General features: G+C 46.8%; 1 protein-coding gene across 2 annotated transcripts in view; it reads right to left on the reverse strand.

Moving 5' to 3' along the window:
* Positions 1–368: 368 nt before the first annotated feature.
* LOC134906550 (arrestin domain-containing protein 2-like) overlaps positions 369–18,594 on the reverse strand; it is a 135,099-nt gene continuing 116,873 nt past the window's right edge. The window contains exons 1-4 of one of the 2 annotated variants that reach the window (XM_063914723.1): positions 3,801–4,274; positions 2,368–2,434; positions 1,834–1,981; positions 369–521 (exon numbers count right to left, since the gene is read on the reverse strand). In XM_063914723.1, the coding sequence (XP_063770793.1) occupies positions 384–521; positions 1,834–1,981; positions 2,368–2,434; positions 3,801–4,074 (627 nt within the window). In that variant the 5' untranslated portion in view covers positions 4,075–4,274 and the 3' untranslated portion in view covers positions 369–383. Of the gene's footprint in view, positions 522–1,833; positions 1,982–2,367; positions 2,435–3,800; positions 4,275–18,594 lie in introns of those variants that run through there. The other variant, XM_063914724.1, reaches the window with a different exon arrangement.

Consider the following 18,594-nt stretch of genomic DNA (forward strand, 5'->3'; position numbering starts at 1 on the left):
TCAACAAACATTTTGCTCTGGTTGTCAAGGGGGAGCGAAGTAGATGAGAGAAGCCTGCACTTCACCTGCTTGGAGCAGGAGCTTCTAGATCACGAAGGCGGAGACCCTGCAGCTTTAAAGAAAAATAGTAGCTTTCTTCAGCTGCAGTCAGGAACAAGGTGCTAACAGTCCTATAGCCCCAAAGAGTTCCATAGCTCCATAGAGGGAAGCTTCTGCAGAGACTGTTTAGAAATGAAGTTGTTATTCACTCTCTTTTCAGTTATTTGCGCTTGATGTTAAATTTCAAATGGTGACTGACAACAGACATAGTCCCCTTGAAGTACCATTTTTAGATGGACAAATGTATTTTACCTATAAGTGATGTACTATTAATAACCACATTATTAAATGACATAGAATCCAAAATAATCCGACTCACCTGGAGTGTACCCTTTGCGGTCGATCTTAGCAGTAACAGAAACTTGTCCCAGGTTGCAGTACCAGGCATGTGCAACCTTCTCCTTGGTACCAGCCTGTGGAGACTAGAGACAAAAAACAAAAACGTATTGATCTCTACTCACCATGTTTGTAACCAAATAAGCTAGAATAGTTTCTATAGGCAACGTGTCCCCTTTAGAAGATTTGACGCATTTCCTGAGCCTTTATAAGTTTATGACCATCTCATATGCACCAGACAACAGCCAAATCTAATATCAACTTGGTAACAAAAATCAAATCAGATTGTATTTATTATCTACTAGAAGGTGCAAGATAAATGATCAGTAGAATGTGATTGGTTGCTATGGGCAACATCTCCACTTTTGTAAACCTGCACTTTAGCTAATATATGCCCAAATATTCAGTTATTCTACAATCAAAACAGTGTCGTGTTTGAGTAACACACAAACACAGGGCAATGTCTGGCATCTGGATTTATGTGCATTCCTGTGTAGGACGCAGCTTTTTTTTTTTTTTTGGGGGGGGGGGGGGGGGGGGTCCAAGCAAAACAATAACTTTCACATGGTGCTAGATGCGTCATTGCTTGGAGAGTGATGAAATGGAGAAAGAAAGAGACAATCAGCTCCCAACTGCCGTGTTACAGGATGTGTTTGAAAAATGGCAGTTAGGAGCCGATTGGCTGGCACGTTTTCACTCTCCATTTTATACTCTCCAAGCGATGACACAACTAATCCAGTGTTCCTATGCCAATAATATTTGAAAGTGATCAAGTACCAACCAATCAACTCCTGTCAATTTTCAAACACAGCCTGTAAAATGACAGTTAGAAGCAGATTGGCTGGTATTTTTCTCTTGGGAGACAGAAAAAGGCAACTCTGTGTTAGGGTATATATCTTTTTTCACACATTATTTTAAATGATGTATTAATAAAAACGTAATCGTTAAAACTTATCACCATTACAAAATAAAAAATTTAGAGAGAGTGTCCCTAACAAAGAGCCTTCTTTTTTGGTCTTCAAGATATCCTATATATGAGCACCACTAACTATATTACCACAACGTTCAGAATTTTCAAGTTATGCTCCATGCAAGCCACCTCTGGCGGATTAAAACATAGAAGTGTCTTGTGTGGATTTCATCCCCTTTCCTCCTATTTAATCACTCTCCAAACTTTGATAAATCTTGCCCATAAAATTACAAAACGGTTTGGCAAAACTATTGCATGTGGGGCCAGATTAAGCACTCAAAACTACAGATTCTTGCTCCACTGTTCATTGAGTCAGTTCACTTATCAATGTGTATGCATTGTATTAGCAAAAAACAAACAAAAACACGCAACTCAGATAAGCGAGAAACTCCAATCCAATTTGCTGTAAAAAACGTCACGCATCTTACCAACAGATCTGGCGTGTTGATATCAATAGGTTCAATCACCGTAAACTCCTTCTTGGTTTTTTTAACTGTGGACCACGGGCGGTGCAGCTTTGCTTTAACCCAGTAGCGAACGGATCCATGCTTGCCTTCAAAGGAGGTCACCAAGGTCCTATAAAACAAACCAGTGTTATTTAGATGATTTTTGTCTACTCGAAGAACTATAAAAATGTTCGTGCAAAATAACTTTATTCCATGACTGTCTATATAAGAATGACAGCTGGTAGTTTGATGAAAAGCTCTTTCACTGCTAAAAATGTCAGCATTTTGTTGGTGAAATTAGCCATAGTAGAACAAAGTCCAAGCAATCCTATTCCAGCCATAATAGACTATAAATCCTGCTACAGTCAGAACGTCAATTTACTTATTTGTACATGCAACTTCTGAAACACTGAAGAATTTAATAATCTGGTTCAAACCAGTACAAAAGTAACACCCGATAGTAACCAATTGTATAATAGTGCTGTGGCTTCCTACAGACTATAAATGTATACTTACTCAGGCAACTGAAACGTGAAGGGAAACTCGTGCCTTCCTGCTGGCAGAATATTAAGAGTCCCGTTGTCTGCATGGAAGAAAAAAAATAAATGTAAATAAGAATTAGCTCTTGCAGCATTTCCTGACTCAAGTGCAGTTTATTTCAGCTTCATGGTGCACTTCCTGTTTAAAAATGGGTGTTTAGATTGTACCTTTAAACTTGTGGTTTAGTCATGTGTGTATGGCGTTTAAATGGCTCAAAAGTGCTTTACAATGAGTTACAGGAAACCACATTATCAAAACTACTGCACTGCAATAGTACCACTTAAAAAGTAACAAGATACACACAAAGCATGCAAAATGTAATGCTTGCATAATCCACATTGAGTTTACATACACTATGAGAGAGAGAGAGAGAGAGAGAGAGAGAGAGAGAGAGAGAGAGAGAGAGAGAGAGAGAGAGAGAGAGAGAGAGAGTGTGTGTGAAACTGGTGACTTTTTAAAGTCAAAATCTCCTTGACCATGCCCTATTGAATTTACAAAACGCTCCAATTGAGATTTTCACCACACATGTTGTATGAGCCAGCGCAGTTTAAAGTGTTCAAAGCAAGTCAAGCGCAGGTTAATGATCTCATTTGGTGCAAGCATTTAGAATGTCACACACCGTTAACTTGAATTTGAAGTTACATACAGCAATTTTAAACTTCATTGTGGTAGTGCGTAAAGCACTGTATTACATTTTTCAGTCCACACACACACACACCTCACTTATCAGCAGCAATTAAACATATAAGAAAAGGGATACACACACACCCCCATGTATCCTACAGGACACACAAAACCATACATTTATGCAGATGCTCAACACCTACCATAGCTTTTTGTGAGTTTTTATTTGTTGCACTTTTGATATACACAATAGACTGATGCATTGCAAAAGATGCATGTATAAATTTGATCCACGGACTGCTAGAGCACGTTACCAAGATAAGAAAACAAACAAAAAAACACACAAGTGTCAGACAAATCCAAAAATAGTAAAGGGCTAGGATCAGACCAGGACATAAGCTAGGAAAATGCTGCAGTGTAAAAGGGTTAGGGAGGCTTTGAGGGGACCGCGGCCAAGTCTGGAAGCTGCTTTTCCACAAGCCACAGCAGTTTACCAGTCACGGGTGGGGTGTTTACATCTTAGATCTGTGTTACATTTGCAGCAAGTACAATAAGAAGCGTCAACAGAAGTTGCAGTTACTTTTCAAACTACCCTAAATTCGCCCTATTAAACCAGATCTTCGTACAATAAACAGATATGCAGAATAAGAACCCTCTATTAAACGAGATACAGATTATTATTAAATACATAACAATATCTGGTGTAAAGGAAAGTAGTCACACACAGTAAGGAGGAAGTCTAGCTCCTCAAAGCAGTGCACTAGTGAGAGGGAAGCTATCCTCACCTGTCCCCAACAAGTTCTCCCGCAGGTTGACGTACTCCACCTCATCGCTGTAGTTCTGGGTGTAAGCCGTGCTGGAGCCCGCACTGCGGGATTCGGTCCAGTGCACCTTAGCGTAGCCCCCGGCGTGCAGTTTCACCGACTCAACCTTGGTGTCAGCGAGCAGCTCCAGATGCACCTTCCCGGTCACCGTGTCCCCGCTGCTGAACACAGGCGAAGTGTCCGCGTCCGGGGAGTCAATGGCAACACAGAACTTTTTCACTTTGTCAAAGATCATCCTGCCTATTCTTCTCAGCACTTATCGCCTGCGATGCACAAGTCTACACAGCAAGGCGGGTTACAGGAACGCAAGATGCCGCTGTCTACAGCTAAGTATCTCACAAGCAGGGTTCAGAGATCTAAGCTACAGTCTCCACAGGCAACTCAGCAGCCAGACTCCCTGAACTCCTGCTACCCTGTCTCCACTCTCCACGCCAGACACCTTTATATGTAAATGTTTTGTGGGCGTGATTACCAAAGCAACAACAAATGTGGCGTAGCCAATAAGGGGTGCGGCAAGAGAACAAACTGGGGGTGGCGATTCCAGGAGAGCTCCAAGTTTCCTTCTGCAAAACAAGCGTTCTGCGCAGGCGCCGGCTGGACCCTGGCTGCGGCCAGGTACACACATACACGGGCTAGGAGGAACACTCCCTGCAATTTAAACAGTGCAACTCAGGAGAAAGTTACACGGGTGTCCTAAGAAAGACACTCCTAAACGGCTTATTCTGCATGCACTTAGCACAGATGAGATCAATGCATCATACAGCTATTCTCCTGTAATCCAGCTTCTAAATTGTTGCAGAGATGTAAAAATGGACCCACAAAGCAGGAAACATAGTATACAGTGTGTGTCACAAAGATTTCGAAACGAAAATTACTGCTGAACAAGGCATTACAATTAGAAACTGCAGAGCAGGGGAATTCCAACTAGTAACTATCCTCATAAGCTCTCTTCAGTCATTGTTTTAGTTTTCTTTTCTCTAGCAGATCATTGGCAAGAATAAAAATAAGATTTTAAACCTACCGGTAAATCTATTTCTCCTAGTCCGTAGAGGATGCTGAGGACTCCGTAAGGACCATGGGGTATAGACGGGCTCCGCAGGAGATAGGGCACCTAAAAAGAACTTTGACTATGGGTGTGCACTGGCTCCTACCTCTATGCCCCTCCTCCAGACCTCAGTTAGAGAACTGTGCCCAGAGGAGATGGACAATACAAGGCAGGATTTAGCAATCCAAGGGCAAGATTCACACCAGCCCACACCAATCATACCATGTAACCTGGAACCTACATAACCAGTTAACAGTATGAACAAAAAACAACAGTAACGGTCCAAGACTGATGTCAACTGTAACATAACCCTTATGTAAGCAACAACTATATACAAGTCTTGCAGAGTTTCCGCACTGGGACGGGCGCCCAGCATCCTCTACGGACTAGGAGAAATAGATTTACCGGTAGGTTTAAAATCTTATTTTCTCTTACGTCCTAGAAAATGCTGGGGACTCCGTAAGGACCATGGGGTTTATACCAAAGCATCCAATCGGGCGGGAGAGTGCGGATGACTCTGCAGCACCGACTGAGCAAACGCTAGGTCCTCATCAGCCAGGGTATCAAACTTGTAGAATTTAGCAAAAGTGTTTGATCCCGACCACGTCGCCGCTCGGCAAAGTTGTAAAGCCGAGACGCCTCGGGCAGCCACCCAAGAAGAGCCCACCTTCCTAGTGGAATGGGCCTTAACCGAATTTGGTACCGGCAATCCAGCCGTAGAGTGAGCCTGCTGAATCGTATTACAGATCCAGCGAGCAATAGTCTGCTTTGAAGCAGGCGCGCCAATCTTATTGGCCGCATACAGGACAAACAGAGCCTCTGTTTTCCTAATTTTAGCCGTCCTGGCTAGATACATTTTTAAGGCCCTGACTACGTCCAGGGATCTGGAATCCTCCAGGTCACCAGTAGCCACAGGCACCACAATAGGTTGATTCATATGGAACAACGAAACCACTTTAGGCAAAAATTGCGGACGTGTCCTCAATTCAGCTCGATCCACATGAAAAATCAAGTAGGGGCTCATGTGTGATAGAGCCGCCAATTCTGACACTCGCCTTGCTGATGCTAAGGCCAACAACATGACCACCTTCCAGGTAAGAAATTTCAACTCAACCTTGTTAAGCGGTTCAAACCAGTGTGATTTTAGGAACTGCAACACCACGTTCAGGTCCCATGGTGCCACTGGAGGCACAAAAGGGGGCTGTATGTGCAGCACTCCCTTTACAAACGTCTAGACTTCTGGAAGAGAAGCCAATTCCTTCTGAAAGAACATCGAGAGGGCCGAAATCTGTACTTTAACCGAGCCTAATTTCAGGCCCATATCCACTCCTGTCTGTAGGAAGTGGAGAAGACGACCCAAATGAAAATCTTCCGTAGGTGCATTCTTGGTCTCACACCACGACACATACTTTCGCCAGATACGGTGATAATGTTTTATCGTCACCTCCTTCCTAGCCTTTATTAAAGTAGGGATGACCTCTTCTGGAATCCCCTTTTTTGCTAGGATTCGGCGTTCAACCGCCATGCCGTCAAACGTAACCGCGGTAAGTCTTGAAATACACAGGGCCCCTGCTGCAACAGGTCTTCCCTCAGAGGAAGAGGCCAGGGGTCTCCTGTGAGCATCTCTTGTAGATCCGAGTACCAAGCCCTTCGAGGCCAGTCTGGGACAACGAGTATCGTCTGTACTCTTCTTCGTCTTATGATCCTCAACACTTTCGTGATGAGAGGAAGAGGAGGGAACACGTAGACCGAGTCGAACACCCACGGTGTTACCAGTGCGTCTACTGCTACTGCCTGAGGGTCCCGAGACCTGGCGCAATACCTCTGAAGTTTTTTGTTGAGGCGTGACGCCATCATGTCTATTTGAGGAGTTCCCCAAAGACGTGTTACGTCTGCAAAGACTTCTTGATGAAGTCCCCACTCTCCTGGATGGAGATCGTGTCTGCTGAGGAAGTCTGCTTCCCAGTTGTCCACTCCCGGAATGAAGACAGCCGACAGAGCGCTTACATGATTTTCCGCCCAGCGAAGGATCCTTGTGGCTTCTGCCATCGCGACTCTGCTTCTTGTCCCGCCTTGGCGGTTCACATGAGCCACTGCTGTGACATTGTCTGATTGAATCAGAACCGGAAGGTTTCGAAGAAAACTCTCCGCTTGTCAAATCCCGTTGTAAATGGCCCTGAGTTCCAACACATTGATGTGTAGACAGGACTCCTTGTCTGACCAAAGACCCTGAAAAGTCCTTCCCTGTGTGACCGCTCACCATCCTCGGAGGCTCGCGTCCGTGGTAACCAGGATCCAGTCCTGAATCCCGAACCTGCACCCCTCCAGCAGGTGAGCACTTTGCAACCACCACAGGAGGGACACTCTGGTTCCTGGGGACAGAGTTATTTTCCGATGTAAATGCAGATGGGACACGGACCACTTGTCTAGAAGGTCCCATTGAAAAGTCCTTGCATGGAACCTTCCGAAGGGAATGGCCTCATAGGCCGCCACCATTTTCCCCAGAACTCGAGTGCATTGGTGAACTGACACCCTTTTCGGTTTTAGCAGGTCTCTGACCATGTTCTGGATGTCTTGGGCTCTCTCTATTGGGAGGAAGACCTTCATTTGTTCTGTATCCAGTATCATACCTAGGAACGGTAGTCGAGTTGTCGGAATCAACTGTGACTTCGGTAGATTTAGAATCCAACCGTGTTGCTGGAGCACTCTCAGAGAGAGCGCCACACTGCTCAGCAATTTCTCTCTTGATCTCGCTTTTATCAGGAGATCGTCCAAGTATGGGATAATTGTGACCCCATGCTTGCGCAGGACCACCATCATTTCCGCCATTATCTTGGTGAAAATCCTCGGGGCCGTGGAAAGTCCAAACGGCAACGTCTGAAATTGGTAATGACAATCCTGTACAGCGAATCTCAGGTATTCCTGATGGGGGGCATATATGGGGACATGAAGATACGCATCCTTTATGTCCAGAGACACCATAAACTCCCCCTCCTCCATGTTGGCTATTATCGCCCTGAGTGATTCCATTTTGAATTTGAATCTTTTTAATGTACAAGTTTAGGGATTTCAGATTAAAAATCGGTCTGACCGAACCGTCCGGTTTCGGGACCACAAATAGGGTTGAGTAGTAACCTTTTCCCTGCTGGTGCAGGGGAACCTTGATTATCACTTGCTGTATACACGGCGTTTGAATTGCAGCTAACACTACATCCCTGTCCGATGTGGAAGCTGGTAGGGCCGATTTGAAAAATCGTCGCGGGGGCACCTCCTCGAATTCCAATTTGTAACCCTGGGAAACTATTTCCAACACCCAGGGATTCAGGTCCGAACTGACCCAGGCCTGACTGAAAAGTCGAAGACGTGCCCCCACCGGTGCGGACTCCCTCAGGGGAGCCCCAGCGTCATGCTGTGGGTTTTGGTGCAGCCGGGGAGGACTTTTGTTCCTGGGCACCTGCTGAAGCAGGTGCTCTCTTGCCTCTGCCCTTACCTCTGGCGAGGAAAGAGGATCCCCGACCTCTTTTGGACTTTTGCGACCGAAAGGACTGCATCTGATAGGGTGTTACTTTCTTTTGCTGTTGGGGAATATATGGTAAAAAATTTGATTTACCTGCTGTAGCTGTGGAAACCAGGTCCGTCAGCCCATCCCCAAACAATACATCCCCCTTATAGGGTAGTACTTCCATATGTTTCTTGGAATCCGCATCACCCGTCCATTGGCGAGTCCATAAGGATCTTCTCGCTGAGATAGACATGGCATTGGCCCTAGAAGCTAGCAATCCAATGTCCCTTTTAGAGCATCCCTCATAAATAAGACTGCGTCTTTTATATGGGCTAGAGTTAGGAATATAGTATCCTTATCCATAGTATCAAATTGATCTGTCAGCTCATCTGTCCAAGCTGCAATTGCGCTACACACCCATGCCGACGCAATCGTCAGTCTTAGCACAGCACTCGTATGAGAATAAATACCCTTTAAGATAGTTTCTTGCCTGCGATCTGCTGGGTCTTTAAGGGCCGCTGTGTCAGGAGACGGTAGCGCCATTTTCTTGGATAAGCGCGTCAGGGCCTTGTCCACAGTGGGGGGTAATTCCCAAATCTCCCTGTCCTGCTTAGGGAAAGGGTATGCCATAAAAATTATTTTGGGGATCTGCGGTCTCTTATCCGGAGTCTCCCAAGCTTTTCCAAAGAACTAATTTAATTCGTGAGATGTGGGAAAATTTATAATCTGTTTCATTTCCTTAAACATGTGTACCCTTGTGTCGGGGACGGAGGGTTCATCCACAATATGCAACACATCCCTTATTGCCACAACCATACACTGAATAGTTTTAGTCACCTTAGGGTGCAATTTTACTTCGTCATAGTCGACACTGGAATCAGAATCCGTGTCGGTAGTAGTGTCTTGTGTTAAGGGACGCTTTTGAGACCCCGACGGGCCCTGTGAGTCGGTCCAATCTGAGGATTGACCGCCTGATGTACCCCCTAAACCAGCCTTATCAAGCCTTTTATGTAAAGATGCCACACTTGCATGCAACGTATGCCACATGTCCATCCAATCTGGAGTCGGCACAACCGACGGGGACACACCACTCATTTGCTCCACCTCCTCCTTGGAGAAGCCTTCCGCCTCAGACATGTCGACACACGCACCGACACCCCACACACACAGGGAGTTACCTATAAGGGGACAAAACCCCAACCAGGCCCTTAGGAGAGACAGAGAGATAGAGTATGCCAGTACACACCCAGCGCTTAAAAACACTGGAATATATGACCAGATAGCGCTATTATATGTTTATAATTGTAATCTCCACTCACTGCGTCGCCAAAGTGCCCCCCTCCTCCTTTTTCCAACTTGTGAAGCTCAGCAGGGGAGAGAACAGGGAGCCAGCGTTTTCTCATGCAGCCTCTGTGGAGAAAATGGCACTGGTTAGTGCTGAGGATCAAGCCCTGCCCACCCGACGGCAGGCTTCGGTCCCTTCATTATATACTAATAAAATGGCGGGGGTCCGCGGATTTACTGTCCCACAGCCTAATCCCTCGTATTTATGGCCAAATCGAGGTTTATTGCTGCCCAGGGCGCCCCCCCCCCTGCGCCCTGCACCCTTCAGTGCCTGCTTTGTGTGTGTGACTGGGAGCTATGGCGCGCAGCTTACCGCTGCGCGCTTACCTCATGAAGATCTGATGTCTTCTGCCGCCTGAAGTCTTTTCCTTAATACTCACCCAGCTTCTATCTTCGGCATCTGTGAAGAGGACGGCGGCGCGGCTCCGGGACGAACCCCAGGTGAGACCTGTGTTCCGACTCCCTCTGGAGCTAATGGTGTCCAGTAGCCTAGAAGCAGTGCCCAACTTTACAAGCCAGCTCTGCTTCTCTCTCCTCGGTCCCACGATGCAGGGAGCCTGTTGCCAACAGGACTCCCTGAAAATAAAAAACCTAACAAAATTATTTTTCCACAGAAGACTCTGGAGAGCTCTCTGCAGTGCACCCATTCTCCTCTGGGCACAAGATCTAACTGAGGTCTGGAGGAGGGGCATAGAGGGAGGAGCCAGTGCACACCCATAGTCAAAGTTCTTTTTAGGTGCCCTATCTCCTGCGGAGCCCGTCTATACCCCATGGTCCTTACGGAGTCCCCAGCATCCTCTAGGACGTAAGAGAAAGGTTAAATATGTAGTAAAGCTATATTCCTGACATCAAATCAGCAGAAATAGTGGTACGGTGTTTCATGTGAAGCACAAACACTGGCTAGGCTATTCCCATCCACTGTATAGGCAATGTCCCCTGAATATGTATGCTGGCTGGCTACATTAGAGCTCCATGCTGCCTGTTATAAACGTATCCGACTCTAGTGGAATAGACACCATCTCTGTTTGATGTCACTTTATTACAGGGGAATGTACAACGTTCTGGCTGTACCATCTTTGCCATACAGTAGGTCTCCACTCCCGGATTTCCTCAGAGTTCTATGGCTCCAACCTCCAATACAGTACTTAAATCCTTCAAGTATTAGGCTTTCCAGCATAAAATAAGAATTTACTTACCGATAATTCTATTTCTCATAGTGGATGCTGGGGACTCCGAAAGGACCATGGGGAATAGCGGCTCCGCAGGAGACTGGGCACAAAAGTAAAAAGCTTTAGGACTACCTGGTGTGCACTGGCTCCTCCCCCTATGACCCTCCTCCAAGCCTCAGTTAGGATACTGTGCCCGGACGAGCGTACACAATAAGGAAGGATTTTGAATCCCGGGTAAGACTCATACCAGCCACACCAATCACACCGTACAACTTGTGATCTGAACCCAGTTAACAGCATGATAACCGAAGGAGCCTCTGAAAAGATGGCTCACAACAACAATAACCCGATTTTTGTAACAATAACTATGTACAAGTAATGCAGACAATCCGCACTTGGGATGGGCGCCCAGCATCCACTACGGACTATGAGAAATAGAATTATCGGTAAGTAAATTCTTATTTTCTCTAACGTCCTAGTGGATGCTGGGGACTCCAAAAGGACCATGGGGATTATACCAAAGCTCCCAAACGGGCGGGAGAGTGCGGATGACTCTGCAGCACCGAATGAGAGAACTCCAGGTCCTCCTCAGCCAGGGTATCAAATTTGTAGAATTTAGCAAACGTGTTTGCCCCTGACCAAGTAGCTGCTCGGCAAAGTAGTAAAGCCGAGACCCCTCGGGCAGCCGCCCAAGATGAGCCCACTTTCCGTGTGGAATGGGCTTTTACAGATTTTGGCTGTGGCAGGCCTGCCACAGAATGTGCAAGCTGAATTGTACTACAAATCCAACGAGCAATCATCTGCTTAGAAGCAGGAGCACCCAGCTTGTTGGGTGCATACAGGATAAACAGCGAGTCAGATTTTCTGACTCCAGCCGTCCTGGAAACATATATTTTCAGGGCCCTGACTACGTCCAGCAACCTGGAATCCTCCAAGTCCCTAGTAGCCGCAGGCACCACAATAGGCTGGTTTAAGTGAAATGCTGAAACCACCTTAGGGAGAAATTGAGGACAAGTCCTCAATTCTGCCCTGTCCGTATGAAAAATTAGGTAAGGGCTTTTATAGGATAAAGCCGCCAATTCTGAGACACGCCTGGCTGAAGCCAGGGCTAACAGCATTACCACTTTCCATGTGAGATATTTTAAGTCCACAGTGGTGAGTGGTTCAAACCAATGTGATTTTAGGAAACCCAAAACTACATTGAGATCCCAAGGTGCCACTGGAGGCACAAAAGGAGGCTGTATATGCAGTACTCCCTTGACAAACGTCTGAACTTCAGGAACAGAAGCTAGTTCTTTTTGGAAGAATATTGACAGGGCCGAAATTTGAACCTTAATGGACCCTAATTTGAGGCCCATAGACAGTCCTGTTTGCAGGAAATGCAGGAATCGACCCAGTTGAAATTCCTCTGTAGGGGCCTTCCTGGCCTCGCACCACGCAACATATTTACGCCAAATACGGTGATAATGTTGTACGGTTACATCCTTCCTGGCTTTGATCAGGGTAGGGATGACTTCATCCGGAATGCCTTTTTCCTTCAGGATCCGGCGTTCAACCGCCATGCCGTCAAACGCAGCCGCGGTAAGTCTTGGAACAGACATGGTCCCTGCTGGAGCAGGTCCTTTCTTAGAGGTAGAGGCCACGGGTCTTCCGTGAGCATCTCTTGAATTTCCGGGTACCAAGTCCTTCTTGGCCAATCCGGAGCCACAAGTATAGTCTTTACTCCTCTCCTTCTTATGATTCTCAGTACTTTTGGTATGAGAGGAAGAGGAGGGAACACATACACTGACTGGTACACCCACGGTGTTACCAGAGCGTCCACAGCTATTGCCTGAGGGTCCCTTGACCTGGCGCAATATCTGTCCAGTTTTTTGTTGAGGCGGGACGCCATCATGTCCACCTTTGGTTTTTCCCAACGGTTCACAATCATGTGGAAGACTTCTGGGTGAAGTCCCCACTCCCCCGGGTGAAGATCGTGTCTGCTGAGGAAGTCTGCTTCCCAGTTGTCCACTCCCGGAATGAACACTGCTGACAGTGCTATCACATGATTTTCCGCCCAGCGAAGAATCCTTGCCACTTCCGTCATTGCCCTCCTGCTTCTTGTGCCGCCCTGTCTGTTTACGTGGGCGACTGCCGTGATGTTGTCCGACTGGATCAACACCGGCTGACCCTGAAGCAGAGGTCTTGCCTGACTTAGGGCATTGTAAATGGCCCTTAGTTCCAGGATATTTATGTGAAGTGACGTTTCCATGCTTGACCACAAGCCCTGGAAATTTCTTCCCTGTGTGACTGCTCCCCAGCCTCTCAGGCTGGCATCCGTGGTCACCAGGACCCAATCCTGAATGCCGAATCTGCGGCCCTCTAGGAGATGAGCACTCTGTAACCACCACAGGAGAGACACCCTTGTCCTTGGAGACAGGGTTATCCGCTGATGCATTTGAAGATGCGATCCGGACCATTTGTCCAGCAGATCCCACTGAAAAGTTCTTGCGTGGAATCTGCCGAATGGAATCGCTTCGTAAGAAGCCACCATCTTTCCCAGGACCCTTGTGCATTGATGTACTGACACTTGGCCTGGTCTTAGGAGGTTCCTGACTAGGTCGGATAACTCCCTGGCTTTCTCTTCCGGGAGAAACACCTTTTTCTGTACTGTGTCCAGAATCATTCCTAGGAACAGCAGTCGTGTCGTCGGAATCAGCTGCGATTTTGGAATATTTAGAATCCATCCGTGCTGTCGTAGTACTACTTGCGATAGTGCTACTCCGACCTCTAACTGTTCTCTGGACCTTGCCCTTATCAGGAGATCGTCCAAGTAAGGGATAATTAAGACGCCTTTTCTTCGAAGAAGAATCATCATTTCGGCCATTACCTTGGTAAAGACCCGGGGTGCCGTAGACAATCCAAACGGCAGCGTCTGAAACTGATAGTGACAGTTCTGTACCACAAACCTGAGGTACCCTTGGTGAGAAGGGCAAATTGGGACATGGAGGTAAGCATCCTTGATGTCCAGAGACACCATATAGTCCCCTTCTTCCAGGTTCGCTATCACTGCTCTGAGTGACTCCATCTTGAACTTGAACCTTTTTATGCAAGTGTTCAAGGATTTCAGATTTAAAATGGGTCTCACCGAGCCGTCCGGCTTCGGTACCACAAACAGCGTGGAATAATACCCCTTTCCCTGTTGTAGGAGGGGTACCTTGATTATCACTTGCTGGGAATACAGCTTGTGAATGGCTTCCAATACCGCCTCCCTGTCGGGGGGAGACGTTGGTAAAGCAGACTTCAGGAACCGGCGAGGGGGAGACGTCTCGAATTCCAATTTGTACCCCTGAGATACTACCTGCAGGATCCAGGGGTCCACTTGCGAGTGAGCCCACTGCACGCTGAAATTCTTGAGACGGGCCCCCACCGTGCCTGAGTCCGCTTGTAAGGCCCCAGCGTCATGCTGAGGACTTGGCAGAAGCGGGGGAGGGCTTCTGTTCGTGGGAAGAGGCTGTCTGCTGCAGTCTTTTTCCCCTTCCTCTGCCCCGGGGCAGATATGAGTGGCCTTTTGCCCGCTTGCCCTTATGGGGACGAAAGGACTGAGCCTGAAAAGACGGTATCTTTTTCTGCTGCGAGGTGACTTGGGGTAAAAAGGTGGATTTCCCAGCCGTTGCCGTGGCCACCAGGTCCGATAGACCGACCCCAAATAACTCCTCCCCTTTATACGGCAATACTTCCATATGCCGTTTGGAATCCGCATCCCCTGACCACTGTCGCGTCCATAATCCTCTTCTGGCAGAAATGGACATCGCACTTACTCTTGATGCCAGAGTGCAAATATCCCTCTGTGCATCTCGCATATATAGAAATGCATCCTTTAAATGCTCTATAGTCAATAATATATTGTCCCTGTCCAGGGTATCAATATTTTCAGTCAGGGAATCCGACCAAGCCACCCCAGCACTGCACATCCAGGCTGAGGCGATTGCTGGTCGCAGTATAATACCAGTATGTGTGTATATACTTTTTAGGATATTTTCCAGCTTCCTATCAGCTGGTTCCTTGAGGGCGGCCGTATCAGGAGACGGTAACGCCACTTGTTTTGATAAGCGTGTGAGCGCCTTATCTACCCTAGGGGGTGTTTCCCAACGTGCCCTAACCTCTGGCGGGAAAGGGTATAATGCCAATAATTTTTTAGAAATTAGCAATTTTTTATCGGGGGAAACCCACGCTTCATCACACACCTCATTTAATTCATCTGATTCGGGAAAAACTACGGGTAGTTTTTTCACACCCCACATAATACCCTTTTTTGTGGTACTTGTAGTATCAGAAATGTTTAAAACCTCCTTCATTGCCGTGATCATGTAACGTGTGGCCCTACTGGAAAATACGTTTGTTTCCTCACCGTCGACACTGGAGTCAGTGTCCGTGTCTGTGTCTGTATCGACCTGAGGTAACGGGCGCTTTAGAGCCCCTGACGGTGTTTGAGACGCCTGTACAGGTATTAACTGATTTGCCGGCTGTCTCATGTCGTCAACAGTCTTTTGTAAAGTGCTGACACTATCACGTAATTCTTTCCATAAGACCATCCAGTCAGGTGTCGACTCCCTAGGGGGTGACATCACTAACACAGGCAATTGCTCCGCCTCCACACCATTTTCCTCCTCATACATGTCGACACAACGTACCGACACACAGCACACACACAGGGAATGCTCTGATAGAGGACAGGACCCCACTAGCCCTTTGGGGAGACAGAGGGAGAGTTTGCCAGCACACACCAGAGCGCTATATATATATATACAGGGATAACCTTATATAAGTGTTTTTCCCTAATATAGCTGCTGTATATATTTATATGCCAATTTAGTGCCCCCCCTCTCTTGTTTTACCCTGTTTCTGTAGTGCAGGACTGCAGGGGAGAGTCAGGGAGCCTTCCTCCAACGGAGCTGTGAGGAAAAAATGGCGCCAGTGTGCTGAGGATATAGGCTCCGCCCCCTTCTCGGCGGCCTTTCTCCCGCTTTTTTATGGAAAAATTGGCAGGGGTTAAATGCATCCATATAGCCCAGGAACTATATGTGATGTATTTTTTGCCAAAAAAGGTGTTTTATTGCGTCTCAGGGTGCCTTCCCCAGCGCCCTGCACCCTCAGTGACCGGAGTGTGAAGTGTGCTGAGAGCAATGGCGCACAGCTGCGATGCTGTGCGCTACCTTATTGAAGACAGGACGTCTTCTGCCGCCGATTTTCCGGACCTCTTCAGTCTTCTGGCTCTGTAAGGGGGCCGGCGGCGCGGCTCTGGGACCCATCCATGGCTGGGCCTGTGATCGTCCCTCTGGAGCTAATGTCCAGTAGCCTAAGAAGCCCAATCCACTCTGCACGCAAGTGAGTTCGCTTCTTCTCCCCCTTAGTCCCTCGGTGCAGTGAGCCTGTTGCCAGCAGGTCTCACTGAAAATAAAAAACCTACTTTAAACTTTTACACTAAGCAGCTCAGGAGAGCCCCTTAGCCTGCACCCGTCTCGTTCGGGCACAAAAATCTAACTGAGGCTTGGAGGAGGGTCATAGGGGGAGGAGCCAGTGCACACCAGGTAGTCCTAAAGCTTTTTACTTTTGTGCCCAGTCTCCTGCGGAGCAGCTATTCCCCATGGTCCTTTCGGAGTCCCCAGCATCCACTAGGACGTTAGAGAAATACTGATACATATGAAATATGAAAGCAAAAACTGTTACAACAAATAATAAATAAAATGTTAAAGAAAGGCAGCCTGTTGTCACCAACAATCAAAATAGGATCAAGCCTAAATACTTGTGACAAAGGATATTCTCGGAACAGATATTTAGTAAAGATCAGAGAACCAATTATTTTGTCTCTACCTGATGGCAACATCAATGAAATCTGTGGAAATTGGCAAATGTGGAAGACGAATGTTTAGTAGGCTTCTAAACAAGTGGTCCATATACAACCAACACAAGTACCCCTTTCACATCGCAAACCCGGGTCAGATCCGGGATTTGAACACGGCTCCAACCCGGGTAAGACACGTTCACATCGCAATACTGACCTGGGTTATTGCAGTGTTGGTGCCTTTTTGCTCAACTCAGGTCACCCATGTTAAAACCAGTGTGATGTCATTTTAAAAGGACTTGATTGGTTCCCAGTTTTTGCCCATTCAACTTCTGTGCACATGTTCAACTGATTGTGTCTTACAATTTTTTTTCGGTTGAAAAATTACATTTTGGGAGAGTTTACAAAACAGGTGCGACACCTTTTTTACTTTATACAAAACAAGAACTGTACATACAAAACAACAATACTATGTTAATATAGAGCATATTATAAATGTTTTAACGTTTTTCTAAAATAGAATAACAACAGCAACAATAAGTCTGCAAATACTCTGGTAATAAATTAAAAGACAAGGAGATTAAGGTAAATTTTCATACACCAGAGCATTAGGGTCCACCGGCCTCTGTGTGGGGGGTGGTTGGGGATGACTATACTCATACGGTGCTTGGTACACCGGTGCATTAGGGTCCACCGGCCTCTGTGTAGGTGGTGGTTGGGGATGAGTATACTCATACGGTGCTTGGTACACCGGTGCATTAGGCTCTACCGGCCTCTGTGTAGGGGGTGGTTGGGGATGACTATACTAATATGGTGCTGGGTACGGTGCAGGATTGAAATAGGGATATGAGTGACTGCATTGGGGAAGCATATTATGTGGGTGCCCTAAGCGGGTTTTTTTTTTTTGTATATTCTGTTTTTATTCAGAAAAGTATAAAGGTTACATCACAGCCAGATACAAAGCAGCTATGAGTAAGGATAAGGATAAGTACATTTTTGCCTATAGTAGCAGAGTGTTGGGTTGCCTCAGACCCTGGGGATCTGTAGAAATGAAGGCATCAATACATCATCCTATAGCATCAATACAGTATCCACTTGCTTTCTGTCTACACAATAATACAATCATGGTATCTGAGTGAGTTTAGTAGGATAATTACAGAGTGAATGAGGGATAAGTAGGGAAAAAGAGGGGGGGGAGACAGAGGATGACCAGTCTTGGGGGATCTGCAAGCTAAGAAATGGGTGTAGTGTCACCATTGCGATCGGTCAGTGCGATGCTAAATCACTTGGTTGCATAGATGTAATCCTTGTAGTCTTTGGAGGTGGTGTATTCTACCCATGGTAGCCACGTGGCCATAAACTCTGAAAGTTTGTCTCTAGAAACCAGGAGGATGTTCTCCATATTCATGTAGTAGTTGATTCTAGTGAACCATAATTTTCTTGTGGGCGGGGTTGGGGACCTCCAGAGGGTGGGGATGATTGCCCTTGCTGCGTTGGATAAATGGTGGAGCAGTGATATTTTATGCTGGGCCAATGGGATAGAGGAGTGGGAAAGCAACCAGAAGGCCGGGTCAGTAGGGACAGAGGCGTGGAGAATATCTTGAGTAATGGAAATGACCTCAGCCCAAAAAGGGTGAAGTAGGGGGCAACTCCACCAAATGTGCAATAGGGAGCCGGTGGCGCCAAGGCATCTCCAGCATCTGTCCGTCACTCCAGGATACATGAAGTGAAGGAGAGAGGGGTGCCTGTACCATCGCATTAGGAGTTTGTATTGGGTTTCCCTAACTTGTATGCACACTGAACTTTTGTGGGATTTGAGGAATATCGTCTGCCACTCCCTATCCGACAATTGAATTCCCAGGTCCCTTTCC

The sequence above is a fragment of the Pseudophryne corroboree genome, chromosome 1, assembly GCF_028390025.1.
Source record: "Pseudophryne corroboree isolate aPseCor3 chromosome 1, aPseCor3.hap2, whole genome shotgun sequence".
NCBI lineage: Eukaryota > Metazoa > Chordata > Amphibia > Anura > Myobatrachidae > Pseudophryne > Pseudophryne corroboree.